The sequence below is a fragment of the Macaca mulatta genome, chromosome 16 (genome assembly GCF_049350105.2).
Source record: "Macaca mulatta isolate MMU2019108-1 chromosome 16, T2T-MMU8v2.0, whole genome shotgun sequence".
Lineage (NCBI taxonomy): Eukaryota > Metazoa > Chordata > Mammalia > Primates > Cercopithecidae > Macaca > Macaca mulatta.
Genome location: NC_133421.1, coordinates 58,244,852 through 58,270,847, shown reverse-complemented (window position 1 = coordinate 58,270,847; position 25,996 = coordinate 58,244,852). Strand labels below are relative to the sequence as shown.

Genomic DNA, 25,996 nt, shown 5'->3' with positions numbered 1-25,996 from the left:
TCTGCATGACCTCATCCCAGATGGATAGCTGATTGGGTCGGAGAGGACATCAGATACTCTCTGGGAAAATCGAATTTCTTCTTTGAAGAATTTGGAATTGGGATAAAGAGTAAGCCAGCTAGTCAGTACAAGAAGGTCTTGTGCCAAAGGAGCATAAACTTGGGAGCTGAAGTGGAACCATTTCTACCCTCTATATACACAGAGAATAATAATAATAAAAAAAGACAGCTCCTGGGGAGAACTGAGAATAAAGGCCATCATGCAGAGATGAGCAATGGAGGAGGAGTGAGTTCCCGGCTCATGACCTTGTTTCAGTTTTGGCTTCCAGTTCCTTCATTTGCCCAGTTACCCTTGAGTTTTACGACATATCCCAAAAGTCTTCTAGGAAATCTCCCTTTTAACTTAATCCCATTTGAGTGCGTTTCTGTTACTCACACCCCAAAGCACTTTACCTAAGATGCCGTCAGGAACTAGAGCCCTCACAGGACAGTGGCAGGATTTGTTCTCGGGGGCAGTCCTGAGCTAGCACAGTTCCTGGCTTAGTTATATGAATTTTTGTTGAATTTTACTAACTTGATATAGTTTTTCTATCTATGAGATAGAGATAACACTACCTGGTCCTCCCCAAATTGCCATCTGCTCCAGGAAATTAAATGAATTGAAACGAAGGGCTGGCTGGTTCCATTGAAAGCCGCGCTTTGCCTCTCGCTGTTGTTCCACCTTGTTTCCAGTTTGAGAAGGCAGGGAGGCTGGGAAGCTGAAAAGCACTCAGCAGACAGGGAACAGCAGGAGAAAGTGACAAGCGAGACAGGGTTTGAATGGGGCTTGTTTTGTTTTGAGTGCTTTGGAATCAACTTGTTCTTTAATTAAGGGGGAAATATCACCCTCCAGCTAGTAAAGGCACCCCTAAGAAAATTAAAATAATGTAAATCAAGCTAAATGAATACTCCAGAAGCAGCACTAGAGCTTTGTAGGATTGAGTGTTTGGATGCCCCTGAGGTTTTAAAAGCAAAGCCTGCAACTGCTTTTTGGAGCAGAAACACTCTCCCTTTTGTCTGATGGCAAAGGAGGCTAAATGCCGACACCAGTAGGATTCATGGAGGAGTTGGAGGTGACAGAATTGTCTTGCTGTTTCGGCTCTCTAAAGACCAGAATTGAAACAAAACCTAAGTAGATGATGCTGATAATTCCTGGGGTTGCTTCCTAGGGGTGCTCAATGCAGAGAAATCATTTAACTTGTAATTAATTATACAAAGCAAAATGGTTCAAGGGGAACCTAGAGTTTCTAGTAAAATACCTTATTAACCACAGGGGAGTTTTACCTGGGAGGTGCAAAATGACTGAGGTATGACGGCGTGTCTCTGTGTGTGTGTGAGTGTGTGCAAGCTACTAGTATGGTAGTGGCAGGAGCAGGAGGTTCAATATTTCCAGCATCATAACAAGAAAAGGTCACACATCCAAGTGAGCAGAATTTTTGATGTTAATTTTTAATTTTTGATGTTACATCAAATGACTTAATTTCCCAAGATTTTACCTTAAAGGAGGTATGAGGGTGGTTACAAAGTGTCTACTTAATCTTTGGCAGTGGTGGTGGTGGTGGGGCTCCAATGTTACACAAAGAATTTATTACACATCAGTGTTTCTGACTCTCAAGATAGCACCATGACTCCTTAATGAATGGTTTATACGTGATGACAAACCTATGCAAGGATATTTTACTTCCATAGGCCTCTTGGTGCTGGAAGAGCTGCTCTAGTCCTTTCATTTCTGGATGAAAGGAAAGAGATCTAGAGAGATTAAGTGGCTTGCCAAAGGTCACCTAGTCCTAGGGTGAGCATATATGATTCATTGTGCAAACTGGAGCACTTTTGAAGGTGAAAGGAGGTACTGTAGTATTACAGTGATACCAGGACTTAACTGGTGTCAAACTGGACTGTTCAGGCAAGGCAGGGCAGGTGATCATCCTGTCTAGACAGCTCAGGGCTTTGCTTCAAACTCACAAGGAATGAGGAATATTCTATTTGCGAGTCTTTGCAAGAATAAACTGCCAGCTGGGGGCGGGGAAGGGCACCACCTGGAGGCCAGGAATGGGAGGGAGCTTCTTGCAGGACCTCAAGCTGATGGGTTTTCTCCACAATTCAGTGCGGTTAGCAGGGGCTTGACTGTCTTCTGCAGGCCTGAGTGAGTGTTTTAGTCCATTTATCAGAATATCTGAGATGGGGTAAGTGAAAAAGAGCAGAAATTTATTTTTCACCGTTCTGGAGGCTGGGGAGTCCAAGATCAACACACCAGCAGGCTCAGTTCTCTGGTGGAGGCTGCATCCTCCAGAGGGGAGGAATGCTGTGTCATCCAATGGCAGAAGGCAGAAGGGAAAGAAGGAGGAGCCTTTTTCTCCTGGTAGCCCTACAGCAGGGAGCCTTGACACTGATAAGAAAACAGCACTCAGAAGGGCCCCTGACTCATCTTCTTAGAATAAGGGTGTCAGGAACTAACTCACAACTGCTCATGTAATTTTTCAGAATTTTACTTTCTGCATGGGTGCTACTCTGGATTCTTGTTAGATGTGGATGGAGGATAGAAATGCTGACCCTGTATATATACAGCATGGAATATTACACAGCCATAAGAAGGAACAGAATCATGTCTTTTGCAGTAACACGGATGCAGCTGGAGGTCATTACCCTAAGTGAATTAATGTAGGAACAGAAAATCAAATACTGCATGTTCTCACTCATAAGTAGGAGCTAAACGTTGGATACTCGATGGCACCAACAGACACTGAGGACTACTGGAGGGGTAGGGAGAGAGGGAAACAAGAGTTGAAGAACTGACTGGTGGGTACTATGCTCAGTACCCGGGTGATGGGATCATTCGTATCCCAAACCTCAGCATCACAAGATATACCCAAGCAACAAACCTGACCGTGTACCCCCACCTCAAATCTAAAATAAAAGTTGAAATTATTAAAAAAAATGTGAACCACAGGTGATGCATCTTGAAGAAGCATGTCATTGCTAATAAAAACAACAATTTTTGAGCACTCATTCTGTGCAAGGAACTATTCTGAACACTTTTTATACATTGATCCCCTGAATCCATACAACTACTCTATGAAGTGACACTGTTCTGTCTCCTGATTGTGCTGATGGCCATGCAAATCTATATACCTGTTAAACTTCAGAGAATTTTATGCCAAAATAAAAAAGTTAATTCTACTGTATAACCTAAAAAAAAAAACAAAGAAAAAAAGACTATATACTGTATAAGTCCACGGATTGAAATTCAGGAAAGGCAAAACTCTAGTGATTGCAGATCAGTGATTGTCAGGGGCTAGGGTAGGAGGGAAGGACTGCAGAAGAACACAGAAACTTTTTGGGTGGATAGAAATGTTCTAGACCATTGTGGTCATGGTTACACAATTATGTATTTGTGAGAAAGCATCATAGTGTACAGTTTAAATTCTTGAATTTTTCTTTTTGCAAACTATACCTCGACAAAGCTGGGGAAACCCGCCCTGTAGAATGGACATCACTCATATTTGTCTCATTAATAAGGAAATTGAGGCACAAGGAGGTTGAATAAATTGCCTAGGGTCACAGCTGATAGAGCCAGGATTCAAACACAGGAATGAATAACTCCACCAATTTTCACTTTCACAATTAACAGCTGCTCATGCAAGTAGGTCATGGCCCTTAACCTGGGTCATGGGAACACATTAGCCCTAAAGAGGCAGCTGCAACAGGCAGGAAATGCTTGACCCCCACAGAGGACCTTACAGAAATAGCAGCTGTTCTGGGGTGGCCATTTGAGTCCACACACAATTAGTCTTTCCCAAAGCAGACACAATTATTTGATTTGAAAAACTGGTGCCAGGATGCTAAGTTCTGATGCAGATTATCTAGTGGCCCCTGGGCCTTCCCCTTTTTCCTGGCTGAGAGTGTGATTTAAAACCTCCTGGCTAAGCTCATTTTGCCAAATAGCTCCTGCAGGATTCATTTCCAAGGCTGAGTCCAGAAATTTCTAGCTCAGCAAATAGATCCAAAGCGAGATAATGAATTCACCCAAGCTACCTCTGAGATTAAGGAATACGGTTTCTTGTGCTCTGCAGAGGCAAATAGATGTGTTTATACACAAATTTACAGATATACAATGCCTTGCTTGTTATAAAGAAGACAGAAAAAATATAACTGTACATCTGTGGGTAACTTCCCAGTAGCTGTCCGTCTGGGAGGGGAAGGTGAATGAAGCCACGGTCCTCCGCAGGAACACAGAATGATGCTGTGTCATATTTCACACTGCTGCTGTACTACTTGGAGAAATAGGCTCCTGTCTCACTTTACAGCTAGAAACATCAGTTCTTAAGGCTGATGTAGAACTGAGAGGAACTGGAAGATCATCTCAGGTAACAGAATCAGGCACTTATGATTAGAAGAATGGACTTACCCAGGATCAAGTAGCTACTTAGTGGCAGAGCCAGAGAGGTAAGGTGACTGTCTAAGGTCACTCAGTGCATAGCTGGAGTCAGAGACCTGGTTCTCTTCCCTGGACCAACCATGAGACTGAAAGCAGGTTCTTTAACCTCTCGAGGTTTCCATTCCTTGAATATAAAATGGTACTAATGAGTGCTAGCTCACAAGCTTACTGTGAGGACCGGGTGTGATAAGGCGCTAAGCACAATGCCTGAGACAAAGTACATGCTCAATAAGTTACAGCTGATAGTAGAAGTCGTTTTAGTTCACTGTGATTATGCTAATGTATCTTATCTTTGGTTTGGACTAGATGAGTTCTAAGGTGAACCTTAGAACTTAGTCATTGGCTAGCCAATAACTGACTTGTACAGCACTTTATGGCTTAAAAAGCCCTATCACAGAAGAGTTTGCTTTGCATTGCACAATTACCCTATTATATATATATTATGTATTTATTTTATATAGTATATATTATATATATGGCTATATATATTTTATATATATATAAAATACATATATGGCTCGCTTTTTGAATCTTGGGATTTGACAGAATTCTAAATTTTATTTAAAAAATTAAAAATCCCCAATTAAGAGTCAGGAAACCTGAGTTCTGGTCCTAATTCTACCGCTAAATCTCCGTGACCTTGGGCAGGTCTCTTGCCCTTTCTGGCATTTGATTTTTCCTTTGTACATACAGGGAGTGAGCTGGAAGAGATGGCCTCAAAAGTTCCTCCCTCTGACACTGTCACTTTAGGTGGACACTTGGAGTAGACTTGTCCTTTCCAAGTCCAAGTCTATGTCTGGAAATGAGAGATGTGACCTTTCACAGAACCTCTACAAATTTTCATCGGCCATTGAGAGTATCAGAGTCCCAATGAATATAGGTCATTCTTATTTAACACGTCCTTTTCCAATTGATATATATATATATTACGGTAATATATATTTATCTATTATACAGTTATATATATATATAGAACCAGCATGATTAGCCCCATTTCCCAGTTTAAAAGACTCAAAAAGGCAAAGTGGTTTACTGAATTCTGCCTTTTCCAAGATCACGCAGCTAGTAAGCGGTAGAGAGGAGTGTTGAAGTCAGATCTTCTAAGTCAAAATGTTGCCCTCTGTCCGGTGGCCCAAGTGTCCAACTCTCAGGCCAGTGTTTTTCCCCTTAGTGTGTTTGTCCCTGCTTCCCTACAGCCCCCCTTCCAGGCCAAGCCAACCATTGCTCTTGGAGTCTGCCTCTCACCAGCAGATCCAATGAATAATCATGAGAGTAACCCTACTGTTGCCCTTTTTACTGCGGAGATGGGGATAGATTTATAGAACTGACTCTGGCTGGTATTTAGGAATGGATAATTACCTTCACTTACTATATCCTAGGCTGCTTTGGCTAAATATTTACTGCCCAGAATTCTGCCCTTTCCAACCAATTCTGAACACAGGCATGGCACAGGCAACAAAGTGGCATAATTCATTTGGGGCAACCATAAATCTAAGGCTTCCACCAGAAATGATGCGAAAAAATTAATGGAACATGAAATCAAGTAAATGGAAGTGAGTGCGGTAATTAGTTCATATTTTAATCCTCAGGTCTGTTTATTATCTGTCAACTGGGCGAGCAATTAAGTTGGCACTATTGAAATGATTAGCTTTGTTTCAGCAAAAGTTTATCGATATGTCAGTGCAAATGAATCCAGGGGTTTTAAATGGCTTTATTTTGAATTGTAGAACAGCACATCCATGGAGCAGCTAGACATCGAATGATTTAATTTAGCAATATTATTATCTAGATTACTTATATTTAATATCACTGAACTGTTCTGAAGGGTTATTGGGGAACATGGGCGGGGGAGATTTAAACTGCACAAAAGCATTGCTTCTGTTCTTAGGTTCTTAATGCAGTAGTATGATTGCCTTTTCATATTGAGACCAAGGAAGAATCTTTAAGATAGTGTATTTTAGTTTTCCAATCTTTAATTCTCATGTTTATCTCAATCAGGCACTATTATGGCTTGCTCTCACATTGGTGGTCTTTTCTCAGGGGTGATTTGGTGATTTCTAGATCCATTTCCTCATGGATGCTCATCATGGCTTATGTTTTGTAAAATAATCTGCCAATGTCTTTGCCATTTTGAGGCTGACTCTATAAATGCCCTTGTGATGGGGCTGTGCTCACAAATGCAGGAAATCTGATTCTCAGGCTCTATTTGCTCTATGAGGTGACTAAACCAGGTGACCTAAAAAGGCTTTTTGAATCTTGGGATTTGACAGAATTCTAAATTTTATTTAAAAAATTAAAAATCTCCAATTAAGAGTCAGGAAACTTGGGTTCTGGTCCTAATTCTACTGCTAAATCTCCGTGACCTTGGGCAGGTCTCTTGCCCTTTCTGACATTTGATTTTTCCCTTGTACCTACAGGGGGTGCACTGGAAGAGATGGCCTCAAAAGTTCCTCCCTCTGACACTGTCTCTTTAGGTGGACACTTGGAGTAGACTTGTCCTTTCCAAGTCCAGGTCTATGTCTGGAAATGAGAGATGTGACCTTTCACAGAACCTCTACAAATTTTCATCGGCCATTGAGAGTATCAGAGTCCCAATGAATATAGGTCATTCTTATTTAACCCCTCCTTTTCCAATTGATTTTATTCCTGTGGCGTTGGAAATGAGTTAAAAAACACAGCCAGTTCATGGAAGTGTGGTGAACGGTACTCATGCCTGTAACTGCAGTGTCATTGATTACTAAATAAATGAAGGTCTCATTCAACACTTGTAAAATGATAGCCATGGTCTCTATGGTGACAGGTCTGAGGCAGAACCCTGATCAAATTCCAGTTAATGCGTGTCTTTAATATTGTCTTTTGTAATGTAACACCTCCCTCCTTGCTTCCGATGAAACATCAGCAGAGAGATCAGAGTCAAGTGGAGGAGGATGGTGGCTGTCATATGCCATCCTGGGGGTCCAGGCCAGAGTTATGATGCAGATTAGGCTGGAGTCAATGGGATAATGAATTGACTGCAGGAGGCTGTCTTCTAATGCAATGCCCTCTCTCTCAGGCTGCACTAGTGGTCTAATACTGGCAATTCAGGAACTGCTGACTTGATTGGGCTGTGCTTTCCCAGAAGTAATTATAAAAATGTCCAGAGGGAGAACTTCCTCTCCTTAGATCAGAGTCATCATCTGCTTGCTGATATCGCTGTAATGTGCCATACCACCATCTGAGCTTCTGCCTCTGTTTGCTTTGCTTCTCCAAGGCCAGTTTGCTCACTCTGGTGGGACTGGCTCTTGGAATCTAGAAATTTGACGTCTAGCATTGGCAAAGCTCCTTAGTCTGATCCTAGGCATAATTCCAGGGCTGAAATGAGGAATCTAAATGAATTTTTCTGGTACACAGACTCTCAATTGTTCCATTATTTCTCCCAGGTACTCCGAATTTACTTTCCTTGTATTTGTGAATAATTTAACATAAAAAATTCTAGAACCTCTGTTAATATTGACAACTTTATTAGGTTTGCCATTATGACTCACAATTGAATTCATGATATATTGGGCATAATTTGGATACTTTGAAAGCTACATTCTTAAATTATCTTCATTTACTCATTTAATCTCTACTCAGCAATATGTACCCGGTGCCCATTATGTGTATGGGGAGATATTTAAAAAGTACAACATACTCTGCGACTGTAGAGAGTTAACAGTCTGATTGGAAAGACAGGATCCTCTACTATACTGTAGGCTCCTTACAGGCAGGCACTATGGCCTATCAGTCTTTGAATTTCCCTACCAAGCTAGGGCCCAGAGCAGATGAGTAATCATTCGTATTGGGCTTATGGATAAACTGTGGGCTACATTAGGTAGTGTTACAAATCAGAAGACCTGAGTTAAGTCCAATCTTGGTTATTTATTGCCTGCATGGTCTTGGGCCTTTGTTTCCCCAAGAAGGTAGTAACATTGAGAGCAACCTCCTTGAGGTTTATGATCAAATGGGAGAATTTCTGTCCCTGTGCTTTGGAATTTATTCAGAGTAAAAACTAAAGTCCATACAAAGTGCCTGTAGAGAGGACCTGCGTGGTCTGCAGCAGCCTCTGGCCATGCTCTGACCTCTCTGACCTCCTTCCCCATCACTCACACGTGTGCCCATGCTGCTTCTCCTCTTCCTTGCATGCTCACAACTCCCTCCCACTTCAAAACCATGGTACTTGCTATTGCCTCTGCCTGGAATTTCCTTCCCCAGACATCTCCCTAGAAACCTCACAAATGTCATCTTCTCATTGAGGCCTATACTGGCCACGCTATTTAAACCTGTAGCTCACTCCTTCCACTCCTCATTCTCTGATCTCTCTTGTTTTGCTTTAGTTCTGTCTCTGTAGCATTTATAATATTCTAAATTGACATGTACATTTACTCATTTATTATGTTATTATTTATTATCTGTCTCCCCCCGCTAGACTATAAGCACCTTACAGGTAGACATTTTTATTTGTTTTATTCACTGTAGCACATAATAGACACTCAATCAATATTTGTTAACTGGATGAATGAATGAAGGTAAACCACAAAGCATGAACAGTGGCCAAGTGTTGGCAGTGAGATTCTGCAGCCACCTATGGGCACGACTGGGTGAGTTCTAGATTGTGCTACACAGTAATTAATTCAAGTCTATGCCCTGTACTTCCAATGGCTCTTAAATCGCTCCAGGGTAGCACTTAAATTGTTCAATCCTTTTGTGTCCTTTACCACATTTAGGATAGGGCTAGGTGGGTGCCTTCTAAATACATTTTGAATTTCTCAAAGCAGATTTCTTTACCAGAGAAATTCCAGAACACGTCTTAGTAGTAACTGCAGACTGAACCACTCTTCCTCTTTTACTGTTTCTAATGGAATTTAATGCTTTGGGTAGCCTTCATTTAAATGCTCCATCTTCAAGTTAAATGGGGCTGTATATTTCCTGTATAGTCAATGGATGCAACATCAGAATTTCAGGGGACAAAAGCCTATAAGATTTTTGTTCCTGGGACACAAATGATTGACTGAATTGTTGACTGCACAAACACCACTTAAGCACTGACTGTATGTCAGGCCCTGTGCTAGGTGCCTGGCATGCAAAGATGAATAGATCTTGTCCTTAAGAGGTTTACCAAGGTATTTATTCCCTCATTCAGCAAATATTTATTGACTATCCTCACGTTCAGACAATGTATGACATGCTGGGAACACAGCAATAATCAGTATAAAATTCCCATCAACGAATGACTATGGTTCCAATAGAAGTGAGATTAAACAGTTACAAGACCCACAGTGACGGGCAATATAATAGATTGGGGTCAGCTAAAAAGGCCAGGTAGTAAATATTTTGGCTTCTGCAAGCTGCATATGGTCAGTCAGTTTCTCTCTTTTTAATAGCATCCTTTAAAAATGTAAACCATTCTTAGCTCCTGGGCTGGACTTGGCCCACAGGGTATGGTTTGTAAACCCCTATAATAGATGAATACACAGGATCCTCTGGAAGTCAATGGGAGGCAGCACCTTCCTGTCTGGGAGGAGAGTAAGGGGCTTGGGAAGCTATGATGGGGGACTGGTGGATGGGGGAAGGGAGATGGGGCTGGCATTCAGAGTAGAGGGAGCAGCTTTACCGTGGCATATAAGTAGCGCTTCCATATGTATTGTCCATGTACTTGTCCTTAAACATCCCAATCCTCATTCCCTCTCAATCTCCAATTGTGTCAACGGACCATCTCTACCAGGAGGTCGTGGTAGAGCAGGAAAGTGCTAATTACATTGCCTGAGCACTCCTCACAAGTCATTCAATACCTAATGGGGCCCTGGCGCTCAAGGATGTTCTCCTCAGCACTTTTCATACCCTAGCACACTTCAGGACAATTTGATGTTAGTTGCTTATTCCTACAAATTTGTGTTGCTTTAGTGAAACCAGCCTCTCAAGGATGCAAATAATTGATTCCTGGAAGAGGACAAGGCCTGCATTTTCTGTTGTTTAGTTTCAGTTGTTGGTTCTGAGATAATTGTTTTCTCTTTTCTGATTCAGAGCCACTGAGAGAGAGAGAGAGAGAGAGAGAGGGAGAGAGAGAGAGAGAGAGAGAGAGAGAGAGAGAGAGAGAGAAAGCAAGAGAAAGCCCCATATTTTACATATGACCTCAATTCTCCCCTTTTAATTAAACACATCCTATCTATATCACCATAGCAACAGCTGTGGACTCTTCCCTCTCTCACATGTGTTTTGAGCAGGATCAGAGATTCCAGAGGCTGAGATCTAGCAAGGTCAAGGTGTTTCTACCTTGCTTTCAGAGGGAGCAGCAAGTGGGTCAGTTTGCACAGCTGTTCACCCCTTCTTCCCTTATGCTATCCAGAGAGAGCTATTTCATAATCCCCTTCTGGAATAAGCTTCAGATATAATCCATATTATGTGGTATTATCAATATACATATCCCTCAATAGACTTTACACATCTGTGGGCAGAAGCTACACTCTGGCCCATGCCTAGCTCGGAGTCTACCACATGGCGGAAGCACAAGAGCGTGTGAAGAGTGGATGAAATTAACAGGAGGAATTGGCTGTAGATCTTGCATGAAGTGGCTGGTATAATTCTCAGTGTACCCCTCTGCCCGCTTGAAAAGAAGAACTAAAGGAAGGATTTTTAAATGACCTTGTCCAATGTATCCCAAATCAGGAAGATTCTTCTTGTCTAGCCCCACTACTGCAATGGAATCCAAGCCATGGTTCTTTTTAAACATTATTTTTTGCCTGGCTAATGTATTTTCTTCTTTTCATAAATACCCTACTTTATACTGGACATTAACCATTTAGACATGATTAGCAAGCTAAGGGTCTTACTTATTAAAAAGTTAATTTTTCCTTCTTAAAGAAATTGAGACATTTGAATCCCTGAATATGCTCATTTATCACCAGCCCCCAACAAGGAATCCAGGAGTTCTCTGTGTAGGACATGAGTAATTTTCATAAAAATGCAGTTGCTGACTGTGTCATACATCCACGCAGCTTTATAAAACAAAGCAAATGATTACCATCAATTACAATAACCTCACTAGACAAGACTGCAATTAATCTACAGCTCTTCAGATAACGACTGTTGCACTGTGCCAAGGAAAATGCCTGCCATTAATTGACTTATCACGATCAGCAATGATAGATAGGGCAGATGGCAATGTGATTATTCACTGTCAACAAAATAAACACATGCTTTCTTGCTAGAAGTGTCTACTTGGGTCCTCTCAAAGGATAGCCAAAAATAGAGGCCAAAGGTGGCTTTGAAGGTAGCACAAAATCAAAATTAAGTTAACCAGATTCGCGCAATCTACCCACATAACAAACCTGCACGTGTACACTTTAATCTATAATAAAAGTTGAAATTCGTTTTTAAAAAAGTTAACCTTCAGGGTGAGATATATTGACTTTTACTGAGGCTAATCCTCAGTAGAATACAATTGAAGGAAATTTCTATAAGAAAATCACGGATTGGCGTGGTGGCTCACGCCTGTAATCTCAGCACTTCGGGAGGCTGAGGTGGGCGGATCACTTGAGGTCAGGAGTTCAAGACCAGCCTGGCCAATAGTGAAACCCCATCTCTACTTAAAAAATAATTAAAAAAAAATTCTCCAGGCATGGTGGTGCACACCTGTAATCTCAGCTACTAGAGAGGCTGAGGCAGGAGAATTGCTTGAACCCAGGAGGCAGAGGTTACAGTGAACCAAGATCATGGCACTGCACTTTAGCCTGGTGGCAGAGCAAGACTCCATCTCAAAAAAAAAAAAGAAAAAAAAAATTACGAATTGTATAAAATTTCAGCATCAGAAGATACATTAAAACTGACAGTTTCCCCTGCTCATTTGAGTGTGAGTCACTTTTATGGAGTAACCAAATTCTGTTCAGTGCTTAATAACTCCAGTAATGGGGCTGGGTGCAATGGATCACACCTATAATCCTAGCACTTTGGGAGGCCAAGACAAAAGAATTGCTTTAGCCCAGGAGTTAGAAGTTACAGTGAACTGTGATGGTGCTACCACTGTACTTCAGCCTGTGTAACAGAGTAAGACTCTTTCTCTCAAAATAAATAAATAAATAATAAATAAATACATAAATAAAATAATTCCAGTAATAGGAAGTCACAATTTTCAGAGGGAAACTCATTTCATCAGTGTATTATTTTCATCATTAGAACACATATGTAGCTGAATTCCATCTATAGGTATCTTCCCTTAGGCTACATAGAAGATGCCAAACTCTTGTTGCTGGCTGAAATCCTTAAATGGGATCTCAAAGGTCAATTGCTTATCGCACTTCTTTGCATATAACATTGTTTTGGGGACTCTGAAATTCTGGTATCTTGCACCTAAACCCATACCAGTTCGTCCATAGACCCCTGACATTGAGAGGTTTGGAAAGAAATGTGATTCGATGAATGCATCTACCCAGGGCAAGGTATAATTATACCTATGCTGAGGCCAGTGCTCAAGCCTACATTGAAGTAGTGGATGTGTGTGTGTGACCACCCTACTTGGGAAGCTGTTTTCCAAGTCTCATCAGTCTAGACAGCACCCAGCCTTGCCATTTCCAGGGGACAATTACCAAAGTGTGCTCCTTTCCCCCCTTTTATGCAGTGTGATTTTGTTGATTAAGTCCCCTTGGTTTAGAAAACTGGGATAATTCAGGCGGAGTTTCACCTAAAATTGGCATAGTGATTGCTAAACAAAATTTCTTGGGGAAAGTTTTACAAATGTACAAACCTGGACCCTATATCCTGAGACTCTGATTCAGTTGGTTTTGGGAAGGACTGAGAGGAAAGTATTTTGACAAGGCTTCCCAGTTCATTGTGATTTGCAACCCTGCTTACATGCTTTCTTCACTCATTGCTTTCTTCACTGGGAACACATAATAATGTACCATTGTGGAAATGCTTCACAAACCTAATCGTCAGACTCTCCTGGGAACTTTTTAAATGCAAATTCTTTGGTGTACCTGATACCTGTGGTCTGGGGTAGGTCTAGGAAAATTCATACACTAAGAGATCAAATTACTATATGTTTCCCTTAGGGATTTTGGAAGCACTCATTTACTCTAAAATTGTGGTTCATGTATAAGTTACAAAGCACCCTCACCATATATTGGAGAAACAAGTGTCAGTAAAGAATAATACAATGTAAAGATTTTAGCCTACTGAACGTCTACATTTTATCAATTATTCATTTAAAAATTATTTCTACTCTGAGGCAGTGCTGTGATAGGTGCTGGAATATGACAGGATATGGGGGAGAAAAAGAAATAACGGAAAAGAAAAAAATGAGCAAGTAAGCCAATGGATAAAATAATTACAAACCTTAAAATAAGAGCAAGAATTCATCTAACTTTGAATATTCTCTAATTCAGACTGGAAGTACCCAGTTATGCTCAAATTCTGAGTTTCTGTCCTGCTTTCACTGTATTTCTTGTTGTACTCTAGTTCAGAATCTGCAACTTGGGAGCCTGGCATTACAATGCCTTTGGCAGACATCCCTAATGAATCCTAGAATTTTTTTCCCTACAGATCCAGGAGGGAGATCCATCCTACAGCTCAACCCTATTGTCTATACAGTCATTATTAATAGATCACAGATAAAATGCTAGATGAAATCTTCATGCAGCTTCTCCAGCACACACTGCCTTGACATGCCTCGGGGCTTTTGCTCACACTAGCCCTCATTTCCTGCTTTATCATTGTTGTTTATCAATCATTGAATACTTTCAGTGTTCTTACACCTGGAATCCCACTTAATTTTTAAAATAACCTCTAGAGGTATCTAAACTGTGCCTTAGAAGGCTCAAGTAACATCCCAAGATCACACAGTGCGTATCAAAGCGAGACTACAAAACTCAGGTCACTGGACTCCAAAGCTGATGGTCTTAAAATTGTTCTTCATTGCCTCTCTTTACAGCCCAGTTCAAAGGGCACCTTCTCTGTGAAGCTTCTCCTGACCCCTTCAAGCAAAATTTGTCACTTCTTCCTTTGAGTTTGCCAGGGCCTTTGTACATCCCCATTACAGCATGACATTATACTTTAATGACTTGAATATAGCACTCTTTGAGTTCCTCTGTGGTAGGAGCCTTTCTTTTTTTTAATCTCTGTATCCCTGGTAACTAGATGAGTGCCTAGGCAGGCTCTTATTGATGCATTTTGAATGCACATTAAAATCTGGCTGCTGGACTCATTAAGATTGTGGGTCTGTTTCCTAGTGCTTGGCCTTAACATCCTAAAAACAAGGCCAGATTTATACATGATCTTTAAAAAAATGAAAAGACCACATGCGATACATATTTTTGTAATTTCAAAGCCTTCCTGACATCAGTTATTGAGGACTCTTAAACAGAAACCTAGTTACAGGGCATTTAGGGTCTAAGGACCCCTGATCTCTAATTCATAAACGCCCTCCACTATAATGTAAAAGAGATCAAATTACCTACACCCTGCTTGTGAAGTGTCACACCACAGATGACAACTGTTTAAACCACAGCTTTTGTCCTATAAATGAAACTGTGGTTGGGCTCTCTGCTGTGGCTTGAGTTCTGTCTGGGTTGATGGTGGCACACAGTGACATTTCCATTTTGCAGAAACTCAGGAAACCTATTGAGTTGCCTGACACTTATTTTATGGTATGTTATAGTTTTATGCAAATATGACTCATTATATTCAAAAGAAAAGTTATGGAATCTGTGCTATCATATGTGACACATGAGAGGCTGATCACCCAGATAGGTGTAAGTAAAGACGTATTATATATATAAGGTGAGGGTTTGGGGTTGAAATAATGCTCTAGAAATATCATTGGGTATGAGTCTCAAGAGAGCCACACCAGTGTCTCAGAAAGAAAGAGTTAGTTTCATTGTAGCCTTCCCTGGAAAATACTAGAAGCTTGTTATTGACTTTGATGCCAATTTGCAAAAGACAGATGGAGAAAGAATGCATGGGTCTTCTCATTTCATAGATTAGGGAAAATCTCTTTGTTATGTTATCCCATCTTGGATATAAACAGGCACCCAATCTTGTACGTTGACATTTAAACTTAGTACTTTGACAGACTAACATACCTCCCCAGAGAAGGCCTGTCCATTGAGGAGGTGCTCCGACCCTTGGCTGTCCTCACTCCCAAAGTGTAGTCGGATCTCCTCCAGCCGGTGGCTGTATGTCATGGGCCCTCCAGATATGTTGACCAAGTGCTCCTTGTCCAGGCGAAGGGATACATGTCTTCCAGTGTTGTACATGGTCCCACTGACCTGCAAGGCAATTAGCAACAGGTCAAGCAAGGCCCTCCTTCTTCTATGCCTCCCCAAACCCAGCATGGTGCTTGGATCAATGCCTTTTGCTTCCTCTTGATGGGAAGATGGGCTAAATCCACATGTGGAGTAGGGAGTGGCAGCTGCCCCAGAGGGTATATGTGGGATCTATGGTAATTTCTGTGAGGCATAAACCACATGATAGCTTAGGAATTTGAGGTAAGAACTCACAGGAGACTTCACCAATTGTGACTAATATTTTGTGCGTTGCATCTTATAAAACATGAACTTGTCCTTCTTACTGTAAGTGTTTGGAATGGAAAGATACTGCAAGAGTTCTAAATCTCAGCTGAGAAATTGGAGAAGGCAGTTAGTAAGGGGTGAGATACTAGAAGGCCAAATGAGACAGGGAAGAGAAAATGAGTGAACAGAAGCAGACGCTCGTGGGAGATGGAAAGCCTAGGTCTGAATTCTCAAGCGTCCTATATGGTGTGTCTTGGTTAGTTCCTTTTCCTGCCCTGCAACCAGACATTGCACAGAATCCTCATAGCTTGTGGGCCTCAAGTGTTAAACTAAAGGGATTCACTCAAGTTTCCAGTTTCACAGATTCCTAGACTTACTCCTTATTCCTGATTCCATCTTGCTCCAGCCCCTCCAAACTGCTAACATGACTGCTGGGCATTCGTTTTCCTTCTTTCTTTCCTTTTTGGGCCTTGATGTTCAGGTTCATCTTCCTGACTGTGACCTTAGCACTTCTCAACAACAATTGATTCTAGAACACTCTTTCCCATCTGAAACTCTACTTTCCTACTCTCTTGGGTTGGCTTAGCTTTGGGAGTAGGATCTAGAGCTTAGGGGAGACATTGAATGAGTCTGGAAGGCGTGTTTCTGGGTTACAGGAGGCTGAACTACTTGGATTTTCTTCCTACTTACTCTGACTTCTTTGGCCAAGCTTTCAGCCCTAGTGATTCCTGAAGGGCTTCCTTAACTTCTGATACCTTCATTAGATGTGGTTTCCATATATATGCTCTATAGCGCTATCATTTTCCTGCCCCCCTTCCACCTTTCTGACACTGGTGTTGTGAATGAGTAGCTCTTGGGTTGTTCACCGTGGCAGAGACCATAATGCTCACCAAATACTCCAGTGACTCATTTTGTTTCCTGCTACCTTACTGTAGAATGGAGCCCATGTGACTGGTGGGGGCCATGGGCTGGGAGGGGTCATGACAAGTGTCACTTCCAGGTTGAAATAGTGGATTCCCTAGACTCACCTTCCCTGGTACATCGACCAATGACATTATATGGAAATGGCAATGTGGTGCAGCTACTGCATGGAGCTCATGTCAGGCTTGGCCTCTAGAGATTACGTGCAGTTTACAAAAATGACAGGAATTCTTCCCCTCCCTATAACTACGCTCCCAACAATGTGACTTTGTAACTGCTGTCATCTAGATAAGATGCTATTTCTCTACGTCAAGTCTGGGCTGGCCTTGTCACTTACTTTGGCCAACAGCATGTGCTACACACAATATGATAGTCCTGAGAGTAGACCTTGAGGGCACGCATGTTTCTTCATTTCTTCCTGGAGCCGTGAACTACCATGCAAATGAGCCTGGGCTAGCCCGCTGGAGGATGGGACCACAGTGAGGAGAGCCATTCCAGGAGAGGCTGTCTAGACTGGCTATTCTGTGGCTGATCCACTAGCTGACTGGCCCAGCTGAGATCAGCTTAGCCTGGCCCAGATCAGAAATGCCCACTGACCACAGGCTTGGAGCTAAAAAAATTATTTAAGTCTCTAAAGTTTGGGGTGGTTTGTTATGCAGCAAAAGGGAGCTGATATACACTAAGTCAGTCATCTTCTTTCTCCTATGAAATCTGGAACTATCAACAGAGACTACTGAGTTCCTTAACTGCAAGGTCGCCCGGTCCCAACCATACTGTTAAGCACAGAAAGTCAGATCAGAGAGAGGGGACTGAGGCAGATGTCCCAACATTGACAGAGGAGACCACACACTGGGGAAGAGGGGAGGGAATGGGGAGAATAACTACTTAGCTTCAGATGTCTTTGTGTCTCTTTGATCTAGTTCCTTCTAGAGGCCCGAACTGTACTTTGTAATATTCTATGCCTTACCAACACATTTTTTAACCTCAAGTTATCTATTCCTTGCAACCAAATGATCCATGCCAATGACTTCACTCCTGTTCTCCAGGCTCAAATAAATGTCTATTTAGTTAGTGTGAGATAATCAGAAGTTGTCTTCTTTTTATTTCCCATAACTTCCTTTGCAGTGCAATAGCTCAAGACAGATTTGTGTTTGACATGACTTCCATCTCTAAATATAACCTATTTTTCCTAATTATTAAGATAATACATAGGCATTATTATATGGTTTGAAAGATATGGGATAGCAAATAGACCACAATTTCACAATTAGATAGTAATCACCACTAATATTTTGGCATATAATTTTCACACTCATACCTATAGACCCATATTTTAATGAGATCATTTTATATATGTGCATTATGAATATATAATAAAGACTTTTCACTTGTATGTATATATGACTTTATATGTTATTCTCACTAACATATAGATATTTCCATGTCATTAACTATTCTTTAGCAATATCACTTTGAAATGTCTACATCATGTTTCCTTGTAAAAATATATAGCTGATTGTTGAATCTTTACAGTCCTTTCACTTTTTCATTATTGTAAAAAAAAAAATCTGTAATAAACATCCTTATGGATCAATCTTTTCACTAATCCAGAGATATTTCATTATGCAAATTCCAGGTCAAACAGTGTGCACATTATTACAGCATTTACTATGTATTGCTGCATCCATCTGCTATGGGGAGTAGATCCCACACAGCAGGGCTGGATCTCTGTAATTCCCTTCAAATGACATTAAGCACAGAACCATGGGATTCAATCCAGTGACATTCTGTGGTATAAAAGGCAACAAAAAACATTGCTCCAAGTTCCTATGACATGCATGCTTTGTGTAATTAGTCAAGTATCTTGGGCTTCCTAACACTTCTAGAAATCCTTTCATCTATGTCTGTCTAATGTTCCCAAGAAAATTCTTGCCCATTGAATCAAGGCACTGACTACATTTTATGCTTGCCTGAATTTTCCCAGTACTTGGGAAACACATTGGCACCAGCGGGTGGAAAAATCAGGGGCCCTGGAGTCAAAAGATTCTCAGTATGCCTCTTATTAGCCATGCGACCTAGGGTAGTTTACTTAATTTCTTGAAGCTTCAGTTTTTTTAACCACAGAGATAACAGAATTTCCTCCATGAAAATGACAGACAAAAAAGCTGTAAGGCATATTGAAAACAAATAGCAAAATGACAAAGTCCCTTCTTATCAGTAATTACTTTAAATGTAAATGGATTCCACTTGTATGCTGTATCTAAAGTAGCCAAAATCATAGAAACAGAAAGTAGAATCATGATTGCCAGAGACTGAAGGAGGAAGAGAGAGTTAGTATTTAATGAGTATAAAGTTTCAGTTTCACAAAATAAAAAGAGTTCTGGAAACAGATGGTGGTAATGGTTGTACAACAATATGAATGTACTTAACACCACTGAATTGTACGCTAAAAATGGTTAAGATGGTAAATTTTATGTCATATGTATTTTACAACAATAAAAAGTTGGTAAAAATTGCCCTCACGAGGTTGTGATAATTAACTAATATATGCAATGGTCACAGATGTTCATTCTTTTCCTTCCCTTACTCTTGGCTATTATGGCATGGGTGCCCAGGTGATACTGAAGGTTTCTCGTTGTTCTTCCCCATGTCTTCCCAAATTCCCAGAGCCTGGTGGAATATAATGTTGCTTGTTAAATGTCATCCTGAAGAACTGGAGCTAACTTCTGCCTTGTGAGGATTCACTGGCCTCTCATTTTGGGTTTTAAGGTGCTAGACATGAGGAGAATGCACAATCATCTTAAAGGCCATGAAGCAAACCCCAAACCAGAGCAGGAATACACCAGAGTGCCTTCTAGTTCTTCGATCCCACTTCCAGACCCCTTCTGCATACATGGCTCTGTCTTCTTTCATTCATTCAGTTGGCCATTTACTCAGAACAAAACATTCAATGCACCTAACTGTGTGCTAGGAGCTGGGGACAGTATGACTGTGAGCAAAGCCAGTCCCTCTTCCTGCCATCATGGAGCTCACACTCCATTATGGAGAGACCTGAATGGGGGCACAAAGTTATGGGCAATCCATAACTGCTATCATTTTCCTATGTGTTCTTACAATGAGATGCAACACCCCCTTATCCCCACTCTTTCCCTAGACACCGAAATAACATTAATTTGTATTAATAAAAAAAAAGCTGTGTAGCCAGGGTATGGTTTGTTGCACTTTAATTTAAAAATAAAGGCTTGACAACGTTATGTATGATATCTAAGGGTACATCTGCACTCTAGTAATTAACATTGCAGCAGTGTCATTTTATCTCGAATGCTAATTACTGTGTTTTCAATGAACTACTTTGGTGCACAGCATGTTGAAAAAAGTTGTATTATACAGACCAGGAAACAAAACAGAATGGAGAAGTTGGAGCTGCAAGGGATGTCCAGGTTGCCTCTGGCTGCCTCACAGCTCTTTTTGCTTTATCTTAATTCACTGCAAAATAAGGTGTGAGATGTGTGTGATATCCATTTTAACAGCAAAGAAAGAAAGTGGGGGTTGGTGAAGGTTCAGTGACTTATCCAGAATCACACAGTGGCAGGTGGCAAACCCAGGTCTTCTGATTCCAAGACTAATGATCTCGATGTAAGCAAACGCAAGTATCCTTGCTCATTTCAGATAAAAAAAAAATACGTTGGGGGGCCAGGCACGTTGGCTCATGCCTGTAATCCTAGCATTTTGGGAGGTCGAGGCAGGTGGATCACCTGAGGTCAGGGGCTTGAGACCAGCCTGGCCAACATGGTGAAACTCCGTCTCTACTAAAAATACAATTAGCTGGGTGTGGTGGTGTGTGCCTGTAATCCCAGCTACTTGGAAGGCTGAGGCAGGAGAATTGCTTGAACCCAGGAGGTGGACGTTGCAGTAGCTGAGATTGCACCACTACAGCCTGGGTGACAGAGTGAGACTCCATCTCAAAAATAAATAAAAAAATTAAAATTAAAATTAAAAATAAGTAAATAAAAAATATGTTGGGGATTTTCATTTCTTCTCCAGTCTGTATTTGCAGATCTTAGGCAGTTCCAGAAAAAGTGGGATCTTTTTCAGGAAAAGATAGGACTATAATTGGACACTAGGCTGCTGAAGTTCATCCCAGGAGGAGGCTTCGAGAAACCCGAAGGTTAAGGAAATCCCTCAGTTTCCCCACCTGCAGAATTCATACTGGTTTAAGACTGGAGCTACATATATTGAGGGAAGCAGGTAATAGGTCCTCCACAGATATGCCTGTCCAGGTTTTATGTCAATCAATATTATCTTGATGACTTGAAACCATCTAGAAGTAATACGTTCTTTTGCAAAGCAAAAATTTTAGCCTGGTATATTTATTTTGCAAAATTAGATATCCTTGCATAGCAAACACAGTGCTTTGAAGCAGTCTGTAGCAGACCCTCTAATAAATAGGGTCATCTTTTTCATTCTGGTGACACCATTATGTTAGAGGGAAATAAATTTGGTCAATGCTTTTTTTTTTTTTTTTTTTTGAGATGGAATCTCACTCTGTCACCCAAGCTGGAGTGCAGTGGCGCGATCTCAGCTCACTGCAAGCTCCGCCTCCTGGGTTCACACCATTCTCCTGCCTCAGCCTCCTGAGTAGCTGGGACTACAGGCGCCCACCACCACACCCGGCCAATTTTTTGTATTTTTAGTAGAGATGGGGTTTCACTGTGTTAACCAGGATGGTCTCGATCTCCTGACCTTGTGATCCGCCCGCCTGGGCCTCCCAAAGTGCTGGGATTACAGGCGTGAGCCACCGCGCCCAGCCGGTCAATGTATTTTTAAGGTAAGAAAAATTTTCCTTCTTTGAAAGTCATCTACAATCCTGTTCATAACAGATGGCATCTTGGTTAGAACCTTTACTGGGTGTCACAGGGGGTGGTGGTAAATTCTGAACCTGAACTTTCTCTGTTAATCATCACAATTTCTCCCTCACCAAACCCAGCACCAAACATGATGTGGTACTTGACACCCTACCATTTGCTTATTCTCAGCGGGAAGATATTAGGTTAAACCCACATGTGGAGGAAAGGCCTCCCCCAGGGCATACCTGTCTTACCTGGCTTCTATGGCACTTTCCATAGAAGCAAACCGCCATCAGTCTGGGGCCAGAACTTGACCTCAGCTATCTTTGGCTCTAAAGCCTATGCTTTTAAGCACTGGAAATTATTAAGTTGTGTAGCTTTTTTTTTTTGAGTCGGAGTCTCGCTCTGTCACCCAGGCTGGAGTGTAGTGGCGTGATCTTGGCTCACTGCAACCTCTGCCTCCTGGGTTCAAGTGACTCTCCCACCACAGCCTCCCGAATAGCTGGGATTACAAGCACCTGCCATCATGCCTGGCTAAATTTTGTATTTTTAGTAGAGATGGGGTTTCACCATGTTGGCCAGGCTGGTCTCGAACTCCTGACCTCAGGTGATCCATCTGCCTCGGCCTCCCAAAGTGCTGGGATTACAGGCGTGAACCACCACACCCAGCCAGAGATGGTTATTTAACAACATAATATTTCGGCATTTTCTTCAAGAGGTGGGTTGAGAGTGTAGGAGCCTCACAGTATTTTGGAGTTCAGGATGTTTAGGATTACTTACTGTTTACTCAGGGTTCTCTAGAGAAACAGAATAGTGTGTGTGTGTGTATACATATATATATATATAGGTAAAATAGTGTGTATACATATATATAGGTAAAATAAAGAGACAACACATGCACACACACACACACAGGTAAAATAAAGAGATTTTAAGAAATTGTCTCATCTAATAATGGACATTGGCAGGGTGGGCCTGCAGGCTGGAGACAAGAGCTGATGCTGCATTTTACCTCTGAAGGTCCCCTGCTGCAGAATTCCTTCTTATTCAGGGAGGTCAGTCTTTTTGATCTCTTGAGGCCTTCCACTGATTGGATGAGGCCCATCAACCTTATGCAGGGCAATCTGCTTTACTCAAATTCCACTGATTTAAATGTTTATCTCATCCATAGACACTCTCACAGAAATATCCCAATTAATGTTTGACCAAATATTGAGTGCCATGTCCCAGCCAAGTTAACACATCAATTAACCACTACACTTATTTTCAAATTCTATTTGCCTTCTTTATTACATCTGTTCAAATAGCTCTTAACCAAGTAGTTGTTCTGATACCACACATAAAGGGTTATATATATTATACAAATATGAATGTGTGTATATATACATGCATATATTATATAGCTACCTTATCTATATCTGTATATATTATATATACATATACATATATTATATATAATACAAACACATGTGCATTTTATCTATATATTTCCTACATCACATAATTTTAAAAGTCAGCTAAACAAAGACTGTTTTCCAAATGTCAGTCACATGGAAGGAGAACCAGTTTGAAAAAATGCACATCTGAATGATAGAACAATTATAAAGAAATAATTTAAATTTTCTTGTTAAAGAACAAGGCAGGTTTATCCTTGAGTATAGATGGGACCGTGGAGATTATTTTGATGTAAATCCCTTATTGTTTTTGGTCTTAGATGTTGTATAAACTCATATTTTGAAATAAAAAAGAAGAGGAGGTATATCTTTTTACAAAGACCAATTCACAAAATACACGTCAAAGGTCTTTTGGTTTAATGGAGATAGTGCTTGTAGGGTGGATGTTTATTGCAGAAAGCTAAGCTAGAGGAAATCTTACCTTCAGAAATTCCAAAAGATTCAATAAGTAGCTACTTGCTTGATGTGACACAAAGATTATGTGAGGTTTCCGATATGTTCTCTCTCAAGGCAGTCTGACTCAGATCTCCTCTAATATAGTAAAAAATAATTATCTACAGCTCAAATGGAAATATAACACCACACATGGAGTAGCTGAGAGGAAACAGAATTTCAGTCGTGTAGAAGGAAGAGATGGCCCATCTGACATGTACAGGAGCTACTTGCATTCTTAACCCAGTTAGTTAGGAAAGGAAGGGTGGAGGACACCTACTAATCTGGAGGATTTACTATGTGTCAGGTGTGGTACCACTTTTTAGATTAGAAAACCAGGTACAGGTAGGCTAAGAGTTCTACTCAAAAATACAAAAGGAAAAAGTGAGGGGACTAGAATTCAAATCTTCATGACCCAAAGCTCATGCTCTTCCCAGGGTCTCAAAGAGCAGCTTCTAAGTCACTGTAGAGAGGGTGCACTCCCATTTCTCAGTGACCATGTACATTTCAGAAATGTAATAATGTCCTTTTTATTTATTTACTATTCTATATGGAATTGGCACCTCGGCCCTGTTCACTGATAACATAGGAGAGCTGGCATTCTTGTCTTTGGGATTTGGGATACAGTCTTATTCAGCAGATTTTTTTTTTAACCAACAAGAATGAGCTTGAATCAACAGATTTTCTTTTACTATAACTATAAAACACGTAACTGTAAACACACTGGGTGGTGATGGATCACAACATCGACAACAGTGGCTTGACTGTGGTGTACTCTGGGCCGTGTATTCAGGCCCTTTCTATACATCATCTCATTTCATCCTTATGCTGCCCAGGTGAGGAAGGTATTATCCATATTCTACATATGAGGAGACAGAAGCTCAAAGGGGTTAAAGGATTTTACCTCAAGCACCACAGCTAGAAATTGGCAGTCCCAGAATTCTAGCCCAGGCCTATTTGACTGCACATTCTATAGCTCTTTGAAAGAGAAGTCAGAGTTGGTAGGAAGAGTGTTGGGGAGATGAGGTAAGTTTTTAAAATGCTTCTGGGGTTAGGAATCAATTCTTAATTAAAATACGATGCCTGCATGGTTATGCCAGATTGGGTTTAATTTGTCCAGACCTGGTCTAGACCTAGGGTGGCAGGGCAGTTTCAATCCTCGCTTGCTGGGAGTTGAGAGATGGGTCATACCTGCCTCTCCTAGTGCTGAGCAACTGGGTGGCTGAGCCCATAATGTTGGAAGGCCACTCAGTGAAGAAGGTCCAACAGCCATGTCATGAATTAGGTGACCTTTCTTTGCAACCGAAGTTTCCTGTTATATGTCTCTGGCCACTCTGCTGAGGTGTGTAATAGGCCTTCTTTGCAATGTAATTAGTGAGTCTGAGATTTAAGAACACCACTTAGTCTAGTTTTCTGCAAAGTAGCTCAAGAGATGAAAGGGTTGATTTGTAAAGAGTGAATACAAAAAGCCAGTGTGCTGCTTACTTACATGGGAACTCTGGAAGCATCAATGCAAGAAAAAAAATTAGTGCCAAAAACTGGAGTCAAATCATTGGCTTCAGTGCAGCATAGCAGACATACAGATTAGCAAACTTAGGGGTGTGTGGATTCTAAAGCTAAAGGACTTCAGAGATCATCAAGCCCAACTTCTTATTCAATAAACCAGGAAACTGAGACACAGAGTGGTTGAGTGAGCTGTCCAGGATTATGCAAACAAGCAGCAAACCCAAGATTAGAAATCAACCCACTGACTGTTTCTTGCTTTGTGTGACACACTTCCCCCTCCTCTTATTCTCTTGCTTTTCCTTTAAATTATCTTATGCTGAGGGTACCTAAGAATACTGACTCAAAGTTAGAAATGCTAGAGTACTATAATAAGTGTGTGTATATACAACTACTACAGCCTACAGAAAAATAGAAACAATTCAAGTTGACATCTGGACCTGCCATTTACATGACACTGTGTATCTAGATACTGGGCTCTTCTCAGTGTTTGTCCAGATGTTTTATGCTATGTAGATTTCATAGTATTGATTACAAATGGAAAAGATTAGAGGCTAGATGAGAGCACGGTGGCAGAGGGTGTGGAGCTTTAGGAGTAGGCATGCATTTTTTCTTTTTTCTTTTTTTTTTGCAATGCATCTTTGAAAGAAAGCAGAAGGAAAATATTTGGAGCTCATAGGCTGGGGCTGTTAGGAAGAAAGTGGCTTAGACGTAGGTACATAAGAAAATGAAACCAGAATGGAGTGATCTGCTTTGAGTTACCATTGGTGGGATTGGGTACAGGAGTTGACGTACTTCTAAGATTTCACCCACTACTCTTAACCCTGCAGGGAAAATAGTGTTT

At 41.1% G+C, this 25,996-nt stretch overlaps 1 protein-coding gene across 1 annotated transcript in view; it reads right to left on the bottom strand.

Annotated features, from left to right (window-relative positions):
• Positions 1-25,996, bottom strand: part of CA10 (carbonic anhydrase 10) — a 535,127-nt gene that overhangs the window by 99,440 nt on the left and 409,691 nt on the right. Inside the window, 1 exon segment of the mRNA NM_001266383.1 lies at positions 15,567-15,752. Coding sequence (NP_001253312.1) covers positions 15,567-15,752 — 186 coding nt within the window.